Genomic DNA, 19,041 nt, shown 5'->3' on the forward strand with positions numbered 1-19,041 from the left:
AATAAAAAGAAATGTGGGGTCTCGTTGCTTCTACATGCCTCTCTCAACTTTAAGGAAGAGGAGACAATTATAGATAGAGAGGGGAGATACCTAATAGTTTGAGGCTAAATACATAACACCCCAATCATGTTGGTGAATATTTATGCCCCTGACAATCACCAAGGGTAGTTCTTTACCAAATTAAGCAAACAATTGTCATCCTGGAAGAGATATAAAACAATTATTGGGGGGATTTCAATATGACACTAGATGACAGGTTAGACAGGACATCCTCTGACACTCATAAAAGCAGAAGTCAAACACCTGACCAGCAGATACTAAGGGATTTCCTACTAGATCATAATCTACTAGATAGCTGGAGAGCAGTAAATAAGGGAACACAAGAGTATACCTATTATTCCTCAGTGCATGGAACACGTTCCAAAATAGATCGCATACTTATAAGTCAAATTCTATTCCCTTTAGTTACAGAAGTTAATATCTGCAATTGTGCATGGTCAGACATGATATGATGAGAATAGATTTAGAGGGACTGATAAACCCGGGAAGATTGAGGTCCTGGACCCTGCAACCCAAGATACTTCAAAATTATGTATTTAAACAACAAATTGAGCGACATATTAGTGAATTTATAAAAATAAATGAAGGTTCTACAATTAACCCAAATATAGTCTGGAGCGCCCTGAAAGCCTCCATTAGAGGTATGATAATGGCTGAATCTTCTAAACTTAAAAAAACAATATATGTGCAAAATAGAGCAGTTAAGGAAGGAAATCACCACAATTTGAGAAAAAGTACTAAGGAGCCCCCAGCGTAGTTTTACCAAACTACTTACAAATAAAAATGAGGAACTTAATCAGCTGCTCGAGAAAGAGGCAATTTCCTCATTCAAAGCATTAGACACAAGATACTACACATATGGCAACAAACCAGATAAAATGCTGGCAAACAAGTTGAAGGCTATAACAAGAGCAACTACCATTCCACAAATCCAATTAGCAAATGGGAAAGTAACTAATGACCCTCTCCAGATAGCCAACAAATTTGTCAGTTATTATCATTCACTATATAACTTACCAAAACCCACACATAAGCTCGATAAACTGATGGAACTAGACAATTTCTTGGAAAGTAGCACACTCCAAAAAATCTCTCAAGAGGATCTTGATGAGATAAATGCACCCATAACACTGCAAGAAGTCTCCCTAGCTATAAAAGAACTAAAGAGAAACAAAGCCCCTGGTCAGAATGGTTTCCCGGGCTCCTTCTATAAAGACCTTCAAAGCTCCATAGCACCATAATTAGTATCTGTTTTTAATAATATTTTACGGGGAGTAGATATACCACAGGACATATTGACTGCAAGGGTGACAGTTATTCCAAAGCCGGGGAAATGCAAACAGTATTGCCAAAATTATAGGCCAATCTCTTTAATCCATCAGGACCTTAAGTTGTTCACCAAAATACTTGCAAACTGACTATCAACCCCCATCAAAAGCCTAATAAACACATATCAAGTAGGGTTCATATCACAAAGAGAGGCCCCATATAACATTAGAAAAGTTATAGATCTGATAAATCTGACGTCAGCCAGAGGGGTGCCTTCTCTGTTCCTAATTCTGGATGCAGAGAAGGCATTCAACAGGGTCAACTGGGATTATATGTTAGCAGTTTTAGATAAAATGGGAATAAGAGGACCATTCCATGTGGCACTGAGAAAGCTATATTCAAGTCCAGATGCTTTTATCAGACTTTCTGGATATCAATCGAAGCAAATAACAATTAGAAATGGAGCTAGGCAGGGCTGCCCATTGTCTCCGCTGCTATTTGCGCTATGTATTGAACCCCTTGCACAGAGAATTAGGGATAACCCTGATAAAACTGGTATTAGAGTGGGAGAAAAAGAATACAAAATATCATTGTTTGCTGAATATGTCATCCTCGCAGTCACTAAGCCTCTACTCTCCCTCCCAGTAATTTATTCTGAGATAGGTAAATTTGGATTATTGTCGGGATACAAGGTAAATGAGAGTAAATGTGAGGCCTTAGATATTAATTTGCATAATCATACAAAAAAATTATTGGAGATAAATTTCGACCTTCATCTGGGCAAAAACCTCTATCAAATACTTAGGCATTAACCTTATGAAAAATGTTCACACACTTTATAAAGAAAACTATGTGCCTCTGTTCACACAGATTAAAGGGCTGTTATACAAGTGGGCTAAACATAAACTCTCATTATATGGCAGAATTATTTCCATCAAAATGACGGTATTACCTAAAATCCTTTATTTATTCCGCTCACTCCCGATAAATATACCGATAACAGAATTACACAATATACAGAAGGAAATTCTCAAATTCATATGGCAGGAGAAATGAGCGAGAATCAACAAAGATATTATGACTAAACATAAGACTGGTGGAGGGATGGGTCTCCCAGACTTACCATCCTATTACTATGCAGCTAGAATGGCTCAGACTATCCATTGGCTTAAGACGATTAAAACTCCACAATGGGTCCAATTAGAAGCAGATATCATGGGTATAGGAAAGATAGACAGACTGTTTTGGGCAGATAAACAAAATAGACCTCACTCTTTAAGACAGTACGTGGCAATACACCACACCATTCTCCTATGGTATCCATTAACTCAATAATAAATGCGCAAATACAGAAAAAGTGGGAAAACAAGGGTTTGTACCGTATTGCAGACACAATTGTACACAACAGGATATTGACATATGAACAATATGAAGAACTAGGAGATCCTGACAGAAACGTATGGTTTCATTATTTGCAACTCAAATCCAGGGTACAAGAGATATTAGGAAACACAATAATGTCAAAAATCACTATTTTTGAGTCACTATGTATATCAAGGGATTATAGGAAGGGTACAATAACCTTAATATACCCGATATTTAACATAAAGATAGGAGTAAAAACAAAAGCACCATGATACAATGGGAAAAGATCTAGGTAGATTATGGCCAATAGAAACTTGGACGAAAAACATTCAAAAAGGTATAACATTCTCCCCCAACACATCGCTAGGAGAAAACAATCTCAAAGTGTTACATAGATGGTATATCTACCCTACTAGACTAGCCAAGGAAGAGGAATGGGAGTATCATCTATGTTTTAGAGGTTGCTGAGAAATGGGTACTTATATGCATATGTGGTGGTACTGTGACAGGGTCAAAAGGGTATGGGATTTTATCTCATCATATTTAAGTGTAATATTAGAGAAAGAAGTAGCCCTTACACCAGGGCAGGCCTTGTTGCACTTCCCTCTAGAAGGACCTCTAAGGAGGCATTCCAAACTAGTGAGTACAAATACAATATGTACTGTAACGCGCATGAGTATTGCCAAATATTGGAAAACTGATATCCCCTCTTTTGATTATTTTGAAAAGAGAATTGAATACCACTATAATAAGTCAAGCGCTACATCAGAACTCCTGAACAATAAAGAACGCTTTATTGAGCATTGGGAACCTTATATTATGTATTCTGAAGGGATAAGAAGAACAAGACAGAACACCACATAAATCCCAACAAAGGATATGAAGCCCAGAGGGCGAACTAAAGTGTGATGGGTTCCCTCTTAATGTAGAATTACTTAAGCCAGGCAACAACTTTTCTTTTAATGGGGCTGAAGAGACAGTTGGTGGGGATATTACGAGAGGGCAGAAATTTACTGTACTTGGTTTTGAGACAAGATGCCTAGCGATTGTATTAAGAAATAATTATCTGAGTAAAATTCTGATGTATCTACATTGCCTAAGACACTTTTATAGACTGTGTTGTTTTTGCTTATGACTATGTTTGTACTAGAATGTTATATGTTGTAAACTCAATAAAAATGATTTCAACAAAAAAAAAAGAAAAAGGAATGAATTACAAATTTAAGGTTGGACCTATATATACATATGAGTATTGTAAGCCATAAATAGAAATCAGTGTAATCCATAAATCATCCCCCAGGGCAAGGTACAGATAATTTATCTTGATAATGGATACCCAAGTGTCTTATGGCAATTAAATGGGTCCAAATGGTTATAGCCCCTGGTATGTTTTAGAAAATACCTGAATGGTGATTGTCAATCAATAGCAATATCATTGACAAAAGACATTTTGGAACCACTTACACATTTTAGTTATTAGTGCCGTTCATTTAACCATTTGTTTTTAAAAATATCACCTTCAATTTCATTGATGGAGGAAAAAAATAATAACTAAAGTAACACATTATATCAAAAGAATATTGACCCAAAATCACTTTATTTTAAGGCAAACATGGTTAACAGTTTAAAGGGACATTGTACATTAGATTTTTATTTGCATAGATGTTTTGTAGATCATCCATTTATATAGCCCATCTGGAAGTGTTTTTGAAACAATTTATAGACTACTGCTCCTGGTTATGTTTTCTGTTTTTTCATATGCAGGGAATTGGAGGAGGGAGAGTGTCTGCCCTTCTTGTTTTCCCAGCCGCTTTCACTGGATGACCCAGTCAACCTCATCAACAGTGCTAAACTTGGAGCTTGAAGTTTTTAAAAGATATTATTCTGGATGTTTAGATCAGTATCTGTGCATATTCTTCTTTATAGTAGTGTCTTTATATGCAGTTATATGAAACCTGGTGTGCACTGTCCCGTTAAAGGGACATACAACTGAAATGGAATTTTACCACTAAATGTTACATTTTGCATACAAAACCTTACGTTATTTTTTTCACTTTTCCTGCAGTTTACTTCAGTAAATTGGGATTTTTTTTCCAACTGATCCTGTGGAGGCCAGGGAGTGTCCTGCAAGTTTAAGAAACACGACCCTGCTACAAGCTACACTATGATTGCTTGATCAGCATCGGGCGCTCATTCATTTCAGCATCGGGCGCAACATGAAAACAGAGACTCCAAAAAATAATATAAACTGTTCTTAACAAAATTACAGTTTTTGTAAATATATATGTACAAATACACATGTATATTTTAATACATTTATATTATGTGCAGATCTGAGTTGAAAACAAGCAAAAGTTGTTTAAATTTAAAATGTAACTAATACCACAATATCAGTTGTGTAATTTCTACTATTCCTCAATAGCTGATAGTTACTTCCTGCTAATGCTGATTGACTGATAGATACTTCCTGATAATAGGTACACACAGCAGTAACCATTTCATTAGTTTCAGTGTGCAGGGACCATGAACTCAGAATGTAATTACCCATTATTTTTTAATCATGCATAACTAAAAATACTTTGCATGCACTCCCCTAGATAAGCTGGAGTGCATCCTCTGCAGAGCCCTGATGCTCCTACGTGGTGAACAGTGATTGGTTGATATGTTAAGAAGCTCATGTATAAATGTGCCTAATTAGATACAGTAAAGGGTGTAAGATAACAACATTAAATAAACTTTTCAAGGGTGTGCCCCAGGCCAGTAAAACAACGCATATTTTTCTAACAAAATTACAGTTTTAAATGCTTTTAATACATTTCTTTTGCATGCAGATCTTTTGCAATTGAATGAATAATTTCTGAAGCTAAATAAAAACAAAAACAAAACATAATTTATGTAAGAACTTACCTGATAAATTCATTTCTTTCATATTAGCAAGAGTCCATGAGCTAGTGACGTATGGGATATACATTCCTACCAGGAGGGGCAAAGTTTCCCAAACCTCAAAATGCCTATAAATACACCCCTCACCTCACCCACAAATCAGTTTAACGAATAGCCAAGAAGTGGGGTGATAAGAAAAAAGTGCGAAGCATAAATATAAGGAATTGGAATAATTGTGCTTTATACAAAAAAATCATAACCACCACAAAAAAGGGTGGGCCTCATGGACTCTTGCTAATATGAAAGAAATATGAAAGAAATGAATTTATCAGGTAAGTTCTTACATAAATTATGTTTTCTTTCATGTAATTAGCAAGAGTTCATGAGCTAGTGACGTATGGGATAATGACTACCCAAGACGTGGATAAAATAAAGACAGCCAATTCTGCTTAAAATAATCCACACCCAAACAAAGTTTAAACTTATAATGAAAAAAACTGAAATTATAAGCAGAAGAATCAAACTGAAACAGCTGCCTGAAGTACTTTTCTACCAAAAAAACTGCTTCAGAAGAAGAAAACACATCAAAATGGTAGAATTTTAGTAAAAGTATGCAAAGAAGATCAAGTTGCTGCTTTGCAAATCTGATCAACCGAAGCTTCATTCCTAAACGCCCAGGAAGTAGAAACTGACCTAGTAGAATGAGCTGTAATCCTTTGAGGCGGAGTTTTACCCGATTCGACATAAGCATGATGAATTAAAGATTTCAACCAAGATGCCAAAGAAATGGCAGAAGCCTTCTGACCTTTCCTAGAACCGGAAAAGATAACAAATAGACTAGAAGTCTTTCGGAAATTCTTAGTAGCTTCAACATAATATTTCAAAGCTCTAACTACATCCAAAGAATGCAATGATTTCTCCTTAGAATTCTTAGGATTAGGACATAATGAAGGAACCACAATTTCTCTATTAATGTTGTTAGAATTCACAACCTTAGGTAAAAATTTAAAAGAAGTTCGCAACACCGCCTTATCCTGATGAAAAATCAGAAAAGGAGACTCACAAGAAAGAGCAGATAATTCAGAAACTCTTCTGGCAGAAGAGATGGCCAAAAGGAACAAAACTTTCCAAGAAAGTAAATTAATGTCCAAAGAATGCATAGGTTCAAACGGAGGAGCTTGAAGAGCCCCCAGAACCAAATTCAAACTCCAAGGAGGAGAAATTGACTTAATGACAGGTTTTTTACGAACCAAAGCTTGTACAAAACAATGAATATCAGGAAGATTAGCAATCTTTCTGTGAAAAAGAACAGAAAGAGCAGAGATTTGTCCTTTCAAGGAACTTGCAGACAAACCTTTATCCAAACCATCCTGAAGAAACTGTAAAATTCTCGGAATTCTAAAAGAATGCCAGGAAAAATGATGAGAAAGACACCAAGAAATATAAGTTTTCCAGACTCTATAATATATCTCCCTAGATACGGATTTACGAGCCTGTAACATAGTATTAATCACAGAGTCAGAGAAACCTCTTTGACTAAGAATCAAGCGTTCAATCTCCATACCTTTAAATTTAAGGATTTGAGATCCTGATGGAAAAAAGGACCTTGTGACAGAACCGCATACCAAAACTTGTGAGGCCATGCTGGAGCCACCAGCAGAACAAACGAGCATTCCTTCAGAATCTTGGAGATTACTCTTGGAAGAAGAACTAGAGGCGGAAAGATATAGGCAGGATGATACTTCCAAGGAAGTGACAACGCATCCACTGCTTCCGCTTGAGGATCCCTGGATCTGGACAGATACCAGGGAAGTTTCTTGTTTAGATGAGAAGCCATCAGATCTATTTCTGGAAGACCCCACATTTGAACAATCTGAAGAAATACCTCTGGGTGAAGAGACCATTCGCTCGGATGTAACGTTTGGCGACTGAGATAATCCGCTTCCCAATTATCTATACCTGGGATATGAACCACAGAAACTAGACAGGAGCTGGATTCTGCCCGTACCAGAATTTGAGATACTTCTTTCATAGCCAGAGGACTGTGAGTCCCTCCTTGATGATTGATGTATGCCACAGTTGTGACATTGTCTGTCTGAAAACAAATGAACGATTCTCTCTTTAGAAGAGGCCAAGACTGAAGATCTCTGAAAATTGCATGGAGTTCCAAAATATTGATCAGTAATCTCACCTCCTGAGATTCCCAAACCCCTTGTGCTGTCAGAGACCCCCACACAGCTCCCCAACCTGTAAGACTTGCATCTGTTGAAATTACAGTCCAGGTCGGAAGAACAAAAGAAGCCCCCTGAACTAAACGATGGTGATCTGTCCACCACGTCAGAGAGTGTCGTACAATCGGTTTTAAAGATATTAATTGAGATATCTTTGTGTAATCCCTGCACCACTGGTTCAGCAAACAGAGCTGAAGAGGCCGCATGTGAAAATGAGCAAAGGGGAATGCGTCCGATGCCGCAGTCATAAGACCTAGAATTTCCATGCATAAGGCTACCGAAGGGAAAGATTGTGACTGAAGGTTTCGACAAGCTGATATCAATTTTAGACGTCTCTTGTCTGTCAAAGATAGAGACATGGACACTGAATCTATCTGAAAACCTAAAAAGGTTACCTGAGTCTGAGGAATCAATGAACTTTTTGGTAAATTGATCCTCCAACCATGATGTTGAAGAAACAACACAAGTCGATTCGTATGAGATTCTGCTAAATGTGAAGACTGAGCAAGTACCAAGATATCGTCCAAATAAGGAATACCACAATACCCTGTTCTCTGATTACAGACAGAAGGGCACCGAGAACCTTCGTAAAAATTCTTGGAGCTGTAGCTAGGCCAAACGGCAGAGCCACAAACTGGTAATGCTTGTCTAGGAAAGAGAATCTCAGAAACTGATAGTGATCTGGATGAATCGGAATATGCAGATATGCATCCTGTAAATCTATTGTAGACATATAATGCCCTTGCTGAACAAAAGGCAGGATAGTCCTTACAGTTACCATTTTGAATGTTGGTATCCTTACATAACGATTCAATATTTTTAGATCCAGAACTGGTCTGAAGGAATTTTCCTTCTTTGGTACAATGAAGAGATTTGAATAACACCCCAGTCCCTGTTCCAGAACTGGAACTGGCAAAATTACTCCAGTCAACTCTAGATCTGAAACACATTTCAGAAATGCTTGAGCCTTCGCTGGGTTTACTGGGACACGGGAAAGAAAAAATCTCTTTGCAGGAGAGGCCTTATCTTGAAGCCAATTCTGTACCCTTCTGAAACAATGTTCTGAATCCAAAGATTGTGAATGGAATTGATCCAAATTTCTTTGAAAAAACGTAATCTGCCCCCTACCAGCTGAGCTGGAATGAGGGCCGCACCTTCATGTGGACTTAGGAGCTGGCTTTGATTTTCTAAAAGGCTTGGATTTATTCCAGACTGGAGATGGTTTCCAAACTGATACCGCTCTTGAGGATGAAGGAACAGGTTTTTGTTCCTTGTTGTGACGAAAGGAATGAAAACGATTATTACCCTGGAAAGAAAGGGAAAGCAGAGTAGACTTAGAAGACATATCAGCATTCCAAGTTTTAAGCCATAAAGCTCTTCTAGCTAAAATAGCTAGAGACATATACCTGACATCAACTCTAATGATATCAAAGATGGCATCACAAATAAAATTATTAGCATGTTGAAGAAGAATAAAAATGCTATGAGAATTATGATCTGTTACTTGTTGCGCTAAAGCTTCTAACCAAAAGATGAAGCTGCAGCAACATCCGCTAAAGATATAGCAGGTCTAAGAAGATTACCTGAACACAAGTAAGCTTTTCTTAGAAAGGATTCAATTTTCCTATCTAAAGGATCCTTAAAGGAAGTACCATCTGCCGTAGGAATAGTAGTACGCTTAACAAGAGTAGAGACAGCCCCATCAACTTTAGGGATTTTGTCCCAAAACTCTAATCTGTCAGATGGAACAGGATATAATTGCTTAAAACGTTTAGAAGGAGTAAATGAATTACCCAAATTATTCCATTCCCTGGAAATTACTTCAGAAATAGCACTAGGCACAGGAAAAACTTCTGGAATAACTACAGGAGATTTAAAAACCTTATCTAAACGTTTAGATTTAGTATCAAGAGGACCAGAATCCTCAATTTCTAATGCAATTAGGACTTCTTTAAGTAAAGAACGACTAAATTCCATTTTAAATAAATATGAAGATTTATCAGCATCAACCTCTGAGACAGAATCCTCTGAACCAGAAGAACCATTATCAGAATCAGAATGATGATATTCATTTAAAAATTCATCTGAAAAATGAGAAGTTTTAAAAGACTTTTTACGTTTACTAGAAGGAGGAATAACAGACATAGCCTTCTTAATGGATTTAGAAACAAAATCTCTTATGTTATCAGGAACACTCTGAGTATTAGATGTTGACAGCAACAGGTAATGTAACAGTACTAAAGGAAATATTATCTGCATTAACAAGTTTGTCATGACAAAACAGTAAAAACAACAGCTGGAGGAACAGATACCATAAGTTTATAGCAGATACACTTAGCTTTGGTAGCTCCAGCCCCAGGCAGCGATTTTCCAGAAGTATCTTCTGACTCAGTTTCAACGTGGGACATCTTGCAATATGTAATAGAAAAAACAACATATAAAGCAAAATTTATCAAATTCCTTAAATGACAGTTTCAGGACTGGGAAAAAAATGCCAGTGAACAAGCTTCTAGCAACCAGAAGCAATAAAAAATGAGACTTAAATAATGTGGAGACAATAGTGACGCCCATATTTTTTTAGCGCCAAAAATGACGCCCACATTATTTGGCGCCTAAATGCTTTTGGCGCCAAAAATGACGCCACATCCGGAACGCCGACACTTTAGGCGCAAAAGAACGTAAAAAATGACGCAACTTCCGGCGACACGTATGACGCCGGAAACAGAAATAAAAATTTTGCGCCAAAAAAGTCAGCGCCAAGAATGACGCAATAAAATGAAGCATTTTCAGCCCCCGCGAGCCTAACAGCCCACAGGGAAAAAGTCAAATTTTTAAGGTAAGAAAAAAATGATTTATTCATATGCATTATCCCAAATATGAAACTGACTGTCTGAAATAAGGAATGTTGAACATCCTGAGTCAAGGCAAATAAATGTTTGAATACATATATTTAGAACTTTATAAAAAAGTGCCCAACCATAGCTTAGAGTGTCACAGAAAATAAGATTTACTTACCCCAGGACACTCATCTACATGTTTGTAGAAAGCCAAACCAGTACTGAAACGAAAATCAGCAGAGGTAATGGTATATAAATAAGAGTATATCGTCGATCTGAAAAGGGAGGTAAGAGATGAATCTCTACGACCGATAACAGAGAACCTATGAAATAGACCCCGTAGAAGGAGATCATTGAATTCAAATAGGCAATACTCTCCTCACATCCCTCTGACATTCACTGCACGCTGAGAGGAAAACCGGGCTCCAACCTGCTGCGGAGCGCATATCAACGTAGAATCTAGCACAAACTTACTTCACCACCTCCATAGGAGGCAAAGTTTGTAAAACTGATTTGTGGGTGTGGTGAGGGGTGTATTTATAGGCATTTTGAGGTTTGGGAAACTTTGCCCCTCCTGGTAGGAATGTATATCCCATACGTCACTAGCTCATGGACTCTTGCTAATTACATGAAAGAAACATTGTGTTCCTTTAATTGCAACAGTTCTTCTCACATTTTTTTTCAAGACAAATGTCTACATATTTAATTGTGACCATACTTATAGATGATTTTGTCTCTATTAGGAGTAGTATACAAATAGATGTCAGAATAATCTAGGTTGCATTTTAATTACCTATGATTATTTACCAACCTGATCATGTTTTAATTATGCATAATCATTGTAATAATCTATTAAATCTAATTCTCCCTCTCATTTTTTGATTCAGTTTCAAAATACAAATATCATGTTCTTTGACAAAAATATCAGTAAAAACATGGGGGCATATTTATCAAGCTCCATATGGAGACCGCTGCTCCATAACTTGTCCGAATACGATCGGGTTGATTGACACCCCCTGCTAGCAGCTGCTTGGCCGCAAATCTACAGGGGGCGACATTGCATTTCACAAGAACTGCTGGTGCAATGATAAATGCCGACATCGTATGCTGTTGGCATTTATCGATGTGCGACGGACATGAACGCTACTTCGTATCATGTCTGCTCGCACATTGATAAATATACCCCATTGCCTCTTCATTATTTAGCAAATTAGGCTTTAGATGTAAATTTAGAAAAAAAAATTAATATGTGATGTGCTAGTTGTAGGTCTAGGACATTAATAATAAAAATACCGGCCAATAGATTTCATCATCCACATAAGCATGATGTGCCATTAGTTAAGCAATTTGTACTAAAAACTGTTAAGTACGTTTTCCTGAAAATGTTGAAAGCAATTTTTGTTAACATTGAAAAATCATTTTTATTATAGAACAATATTACCATTAGTAGAAATGTAGGTAATTCATCATCTGCATTACTTACATGGAATTTTATTCAGCTGATTCATGAACTTTTCTCTTAATTTAGAAAAATTATCATTTCCTGGGGTCACAGATTCTGTATCATTTGTTGATATGGAAGGAGCTGCAACAGTTGTTTGGGGTGCTGCCAACGCTTCCGGACCCCTCTCGGATGACTTCATTTTGATTCCAAGAAACTGTTAAGAGAAAAATAAAAGCATAATGAAAAAGTGTTTCAACAATGTCAGACAGTTGATTTTATTTTCGACATTATTGTTAAAATGGATGAACGTGTGCTGCCTTTGTAGATGCACCTGCTTACTAAGTAAATAGTATACCATTACTACATCTGCTTTATTGCATATAAAGCAGGATTTAGACAAAAGGGCTGGTTTCATTGCATATGAAATATTCATCAGCTGCCTGCATTTCTTTATGCAACAATCAGCATTTCTTCTTAAAAGCAACAATCAGCTAGGTTTTTTATTTTTTTCTACTTATCTTATACTGTATATTTTATAATAGTTGTTTAGGCAGATTATTATTATTATTATTATTATTATTATTAATATTATTATTATTATTATATGAAAAATGGATCACCAAGCTTATATCACAGTCACATTTTGGGACACTGTTATTTGACATTATTTAACATTAAGAGTATTCATACATATATGCTATCTTCTTTTATATACCATTACAGGACTATGATGTCCTATTTATTATTTTATATCTCTTACTTTTAGGTAATGGAGGATTTTAATGTCATGGTTTAATCTCCACCATAACTATTGATTTTTCTCTGGAAAGAAGCTTCACCAAGCAGCAAGTTAAACCTGCCTTCTGCTGATGAGTCAGTGGGGCTGATTTAACAAAGTCTGGCGGACATGTTACGCTTCAGCGTCTCATGTCCGCCAAGCATCGCTCAATGTGGACAACATACGCTGTCGGCATTCAGCATTGCACAAGCAGTTCTAGTGAACTGCTTGTGCAATGCTGCCCCCTGCAGATTTGCGTCCAATTGGCCCCTAGCAGGGGGTGTAAATGAACCCGATCGTATGAGATTGGGTTGATTGCTGTATGCCGCTCAGAGGTGGTGGATCCAGTTAAGGAGCAGCAGTCTTAATACCGTTGCTTCTTAACTCCTGTTTACGGCGAGCCTGAAAGCTCGAGAGGAAGCAGGGTGAATTGGCCCCTTTCGGACATAGTAAATCAGCCCCATTTACACAACTGTTCAGAAGTGGTTTATCTTGCTAAATCCTACCCCATAATGAGGATTGATGTGTTTAAAACAGTACATGGAGGCAAAAAATGTGCAATATTGTATAGGCAATTTGCATATCTTACCCAGACTTCCCTGGTGCATTGGTAACAATGTATACAGAGTACTTCTGGAGAAACACAAGCGGGGATACTTGCCTAGTTTTGCTAATTTTCTATACAATAATTCTATATCTCTTAATTGTATGCAAATTATAACAATAATTTATTATATTATTCTTATGTTCTTGATTTTAATTACATTTTTTATTTATCATAGTAATTCAGACTCATACTATTTGAATGTGCGTTTATGTATATTTATTGCCTGCTTACTAAAATGCTGACTTTTCCAAAGTTGTAAAAACACCTAATTTTTTTTTTTTAATTATGCGCACACTTGCAAATATGCTTTCTTGAAAAGTGATTGAATGTCTTGAGTGATGTGCATGCATGCTACTTCCCTATGTATGTTTTCAACCTTGACCATTCATATTCAGACAAATGTTATGACTAACAATTTGTATGAAACTTTTTTTTCCTGTGCACATATCCATTTTATTAATTTAGATGGCATATTTCTTTGTGGATCTGCTGCAAGTATAAATATGTTTTTCACAATTTTCTTTCATGATCATTGATATGTCAGCAGAGAGGCTGAACTGAAAAGGATAGGAAAGTCAAAATTAAAGTTGCATGATTTAGATACAGCATTCTATTTTAAGACACTTTTAAACTCACTTCTATTCTTAAATGTGCTTTTGGTAGCCATTGTTGAAAAAGAATATGTACATATCCTAAACTAGGTTCCCTAATAAAGTCCCACGGTTTACAATATCATTTGTATGCCGACGACACCCAAATCTTCTTCTCTGCACCAGACCTATCTCCTTCTTTGCTAACTCGTGTCACTAACTGTCTCTCTCACATCTCTAACTGGATGTCCTCTCACTACCTCAAGCTAAATCTCTCCAAAACTGTGCTCCTTATTTTCCCCCCTTCTTCTAAACTCTCCACCCCCAATCTCTCTATAACTGTCGACAACTCCATCATTACCCCTACCCCGCATGCCCGATGTTTCAGGGTCACATTTGACTCAGATCTTTCTTTCACTCCTCACATTCAGTCATTGGCTAAAGCCTGCCGCTTCCACCTTAAAAACATTTCTAAAATTAGACACTTCCTTACACAAGCACAACTAAGATTTTAAACCATTCTCTCATTCTTTCCCGCCTCGATTACTGCAACTCTGTCCTCTATTGTCTCCCCACCTGCCACCTAGCTCCTTTACAATCCATAATTAATGCCTCTGCCAGAAGTCGCTCTTCATCTGCTGCACCTCTCTGCCAATCCCTTCACTGGCTTCCTCTTGCCTCTAGGATCAAACACAAAATTCTTATTCTGACATAAAAAGCCCTCAACTGCACTGCTCCCCCTATACCTGAGACCTTGCCTCCAGATACTTTCCCTCCCGTCCCCTTCACTCTGCTCACTCTGCTCACTCTGCTCACGACCTCCTACTCTCTTCCTCTCTTGTCACCTCATCACACTCCCGTTTACAGGACTTCTCCAGACTGGCTCCCATCTTGTGGAACTCTCTGCCTCGCTCCACAAGACTCTCTTCTAGTTTTAAAAGCTTCAAGTGCTCCCTAAAGACTCTATTGTTCAGGGATGCATACAACCTACGCTAACCTTTCTTTATACCAGTTCCTCTCCTCCATTGCTATCCCCTGAACTCCCTTAGCATGTAAGCCTAAGAGTCCAGCTGTTTGTAGATCACCTTCTTAAGAGCTGACTACAACAGTGCAACTCTTGGCAGGGCCCTCTACCCATTTGATCCCTATAATTGTTTTGTTGTACTCCGCCTTTGTTTATAGCACTGCGGCATCTGTTGGCGCTCTACAAATAACCAATAATAAAAATAAATAGTGTGAGATAGCTGGTGATTGATTCCTGCACACATTTCTCTATTGTGATTGGCTGCCTGGATGTGTTCACCTAGCTTTCAGCAGTGCATTACTGCTCCTTCAGCAAAGGACATAAATGGAATGAAGCACATTTGATTATACAAGTACATTGGAAAGTTGTTTAAAATAGTATGTTATATCTGAATCCTGAAAGAAAAAAAATTGGGTTTCATGTACCTTAAAATTAAAATTTGGCTGTTGCAAATCATGCAAACAATCTACTGTAAACAATAATGCATGCATAACTGGATTCTAACGGAGACATTTCATACACCTACAGATTTTCAAATGATTAAATCAATAAATTATTCAAAACGATTTTAAGACTGTGGTTTTATGATTTAATTAATTATAGTTGTATTTAAAAATCATATAAAAATTGTGGAAAGCAGTTTATGTTTGCAGCAATTACCCAAATATGTACACACAACCATGTATAAACTATTTCAAATTAATTATAAATTCATTTCTGTTTTTGGCACCTATTTTTTTTTTTTCTTTTCAAGTTCAGTTTATTATTAAAACTGAATCTGCATTTAGTTGACATGTTCTATTGCAGACTGCTCTGTCATGAATAACTTTGTTCTCTTTTTAGCTCATTCTGGAAATAACAATAACTATTGTTAACAATATAAGACAGACTCCCACAGAGTAAGCTGATTATACAGATAATAATCATTTAGCATTTTTTCCATTTTAGCACTGCACTGACATTCAAGGCTAATTATCGTGTAAGGGATCTTTCTTGGTGTAAATAGTAATGATATCAGTGACAAAAGTAATAACATACACAATGCTATGAAAATACTTATTTGGAATGTACAAAATAAGAATGATAAATACTGTTGTCGGAAAAAATAAAATGCCCTTTTAAGAGAAAATTGCATTCTATATGTGTTAAAGGATCATTAAACTTAAAATAAATGTGTTGTAGAATCAAAAACTTTGTAATGTATATTTATATATATCAGGCTAGCTGCCCCCCCCCCCAAAGGTAAGAAGGGGTCAGTGGTTTTTTTTTCTGGGGTAATAACAATCTTTCTGAGTCAAAGGCCCCAATTTATCAAAGGTCTTGCGGACCTGATCCGACAGTGCGGATCAGGTCCGCAAGACCTCGCTAAATGCGGAGAGCAATACGCTCTCCGCATTTAACATTGCACCAGCAGCTCACAAGAGCTGCTGGTGCAACGCCGCCCCCTGCTGACTCGCGGCCAATGGGCCGCCAGCAGGGAGGTGTCAATCAACCCGATCGTATTAGATCGGGTTGATTTCCGGCGATTCCTGTCCGCTTGCTCAGAGCAGGCGGACAGGGTTATGGAGCAGCGGTCTTTAGACCGCTGCTTCATAAGTTGTGTTTCTGGCGAGTCTGAAGACTCGCCAGAAACACGGCCCTTCAAGCTCCATACGGAGCTTGATAAATGGGCCTGAAACACTGCAAGATTGTTGACTCGCACAAGATTTGATCTCTATTTTCCAAAAATAGCATTCAGAACTGCCTATAATGGCTGCCAATCACTGAAATTACAAATTGGTTAATGGAGTCCATGTTTAGTTTTGCAATTGTTAAAGTGGTTTTAAACAAACATCATAGGTATACTGGGCATGTGTGATCATCTAAGTTTATTTTTAAATTGTTGATTTATTATGGAATCCTTGTTTTCTGTTTTTGTAAGATTTTCATGGCGATGTGAGCCTCTATAGGACTTCTGTTTAATGTAAATATCCTAGGTTACCAATAAATAGGACGGAAGGACAAACTGATAATTGTTGATAGAAAAAGACGTGATTGCAGATAGAAATCCTGTTTAAGATGAAGAATCTACTGCAATAAAGTATAAAATGTGAATAAAAATAATAAAAAGAAAGATTGTAAGAAAAAGATTTCCTGCTGAGCTAATTTGTTCTATGATGAGATATCACATATCTGTCTATTAAAAACAAACACATGTAATTTATGTGCCATCCAGTACATGTTATAGTGCTGAACATAGGTTTAATTAATCTAGACCATGGGGAAGATTTATCAAACCCCGGGCAGACATAATTTGCTATAGTAAATTATGTCCGCCCTGCATAGCTAAATGCCAACAACATACGCTGTCGGCATTTAACATTGCACAAGCATTTTACAAGAAATGCTTGTGGAATGCCGTCCCCTGCCCATTCAGCCGATAGCAGGGGTGTCAATCATCTCGATCGTATTTGATCGGGATTATTGCAGTCCACCACCTATCTGCTTTTTAACTCCTGTTTCCGGTGAGCCAGGAGGCTAGCGTGGAAAAAGCAGCATCCACTGCTTAGTAATTATACCCCCATATATTGATATATACAGCTAAAATTTGTTCATGTGACCTTTTCAGTGGGTTTTGCAAATGCACAACATCATATAATAATACCAAATAATCTTGGAATACTGTCAAACATGTTGAAAAGGCCTTTTTTGCACTTTACTAACACCCATTGTGTGTTGACTTTAATATGTCTATTTTGTTGCTAAAATAAAAAGCAAAATCCATGGTCGGGAGGATGGTGATTGCTGAAACCATTGCTATCCATATATTGTATCGGAAATTTTACCACTTTTTGCTCAGATCTGATCTGAACTTTTCCCAATACAGAAATGGTGTTATCACATTGAGTATGATTACTTTGAACTTGAAAAACCTGGATAAAGAACTGTAAAAAACTATAAAAGGGTATCAGAAAGATTGAAATTGACCCCTTGGTTAGATATTTGATTCTACTTATTTTCTGCATAATAAACAAATGATAATATATATATATATATACAGTATATATATATATATATATATATATATATATATATATATATATATATATATATATATATATATATATATATATATATATATATATATATATATATATATATATGTTATGGATAGATACATTACCCCAGCGGCTGTGGGTAAATCTTTACCCGGATAATTCTAGGAATACCTAAACGCTTCTAGATAAAGCTAATCACAGCACTATATATATATATATATATATATATATATATATACATACAATGTACTGTAATACCCCATATTCACTATCTTTTTTGCCTCTGCCTGTGGGGGGTTCAAGGGGGGCAAAGCCCAGATTACCCGGGTAAAGTCTGATGTACGATTATGACCTTACATCGTACTTCACCCACAGCCGCTGGGTAATGTCAGTTTTACCCGGGTAATTTTAGGATTACATGATATCTGACTTTACTCACAACATAAATATAAATATATATATATATATATATATATATATATACATGCACTCTCACTTGTTACAAACTAAGCCAAACAGCACCCCAAATATCAAGCACAAAGCTCAAAGCTTCTGGCAGAAAGCTTGGCTAAGACTCTCCAGACACACAACAGCGCATGCTCCTCCAAGACCTGAAGATATCCAACATGATGTTTGCAATGGTGAGAATTGTGTTGTCACCAATGTGCTGTGTCACTGCTATCTAAACAGAAGCCATGTCTGAATATAGGTACATGGGAATAAAGATGTATGTTCTGTATATCCTGAGCGAAGAAAAAATATTTCATTGAAACAGTGATAGATTTTACTAGGAGCAAAACTTATTTTAATCAGAACTGAAGTACACTTATGAACTTTACAGTTTTGACTAGAATGTTCCTTTTGTGTGTAAATGTCTTCAGTTTCTCACAAGAAGCTAAGATATTAGTACAATCC

General features: G+C 36.8%; 1 protein-coding gene across 1 annotated transcript in view; it reads right to left on the bottom strand.

Moving 5' to 3' along the window:
• SYT1 (synaptotagmin 1) overlaps positions 1 to 19,041 on the bottom strand; it is a 991,400-nt gene that overhangs the window by 318,909 nt on the left and 653,450 nt on the right. The window contains exon 5 of the mRNA XM_053716760.1: positions 12,129 to 12,303. Coding sequence (XP_053572735.1) covers positions 12,129 to 12,288 — 160 coding nt within the window. The 5' untranslated portion in view covers positions 12,289 to 12,303. The remainder of the gene's footprint in view (positions 1 to 12,128; positions 12,304 to 19,041) is intronic.

The sequence above is a fragment of the Bombina bombina genome, chromosome 6 (genome assembly GCF_027579735.1).
Source record: "Bombina bombina isolate aBomBom1 chromosome 6, aBomBom1.pri, whole genome shotgun sequence".
NCBI classification, from domain to species: domain Eukaryota; kingdom Metazoa; phylum Chordata; class Amphibia; order Anura; family Bombinatoridae; genus Bombina; species Bombina bombina.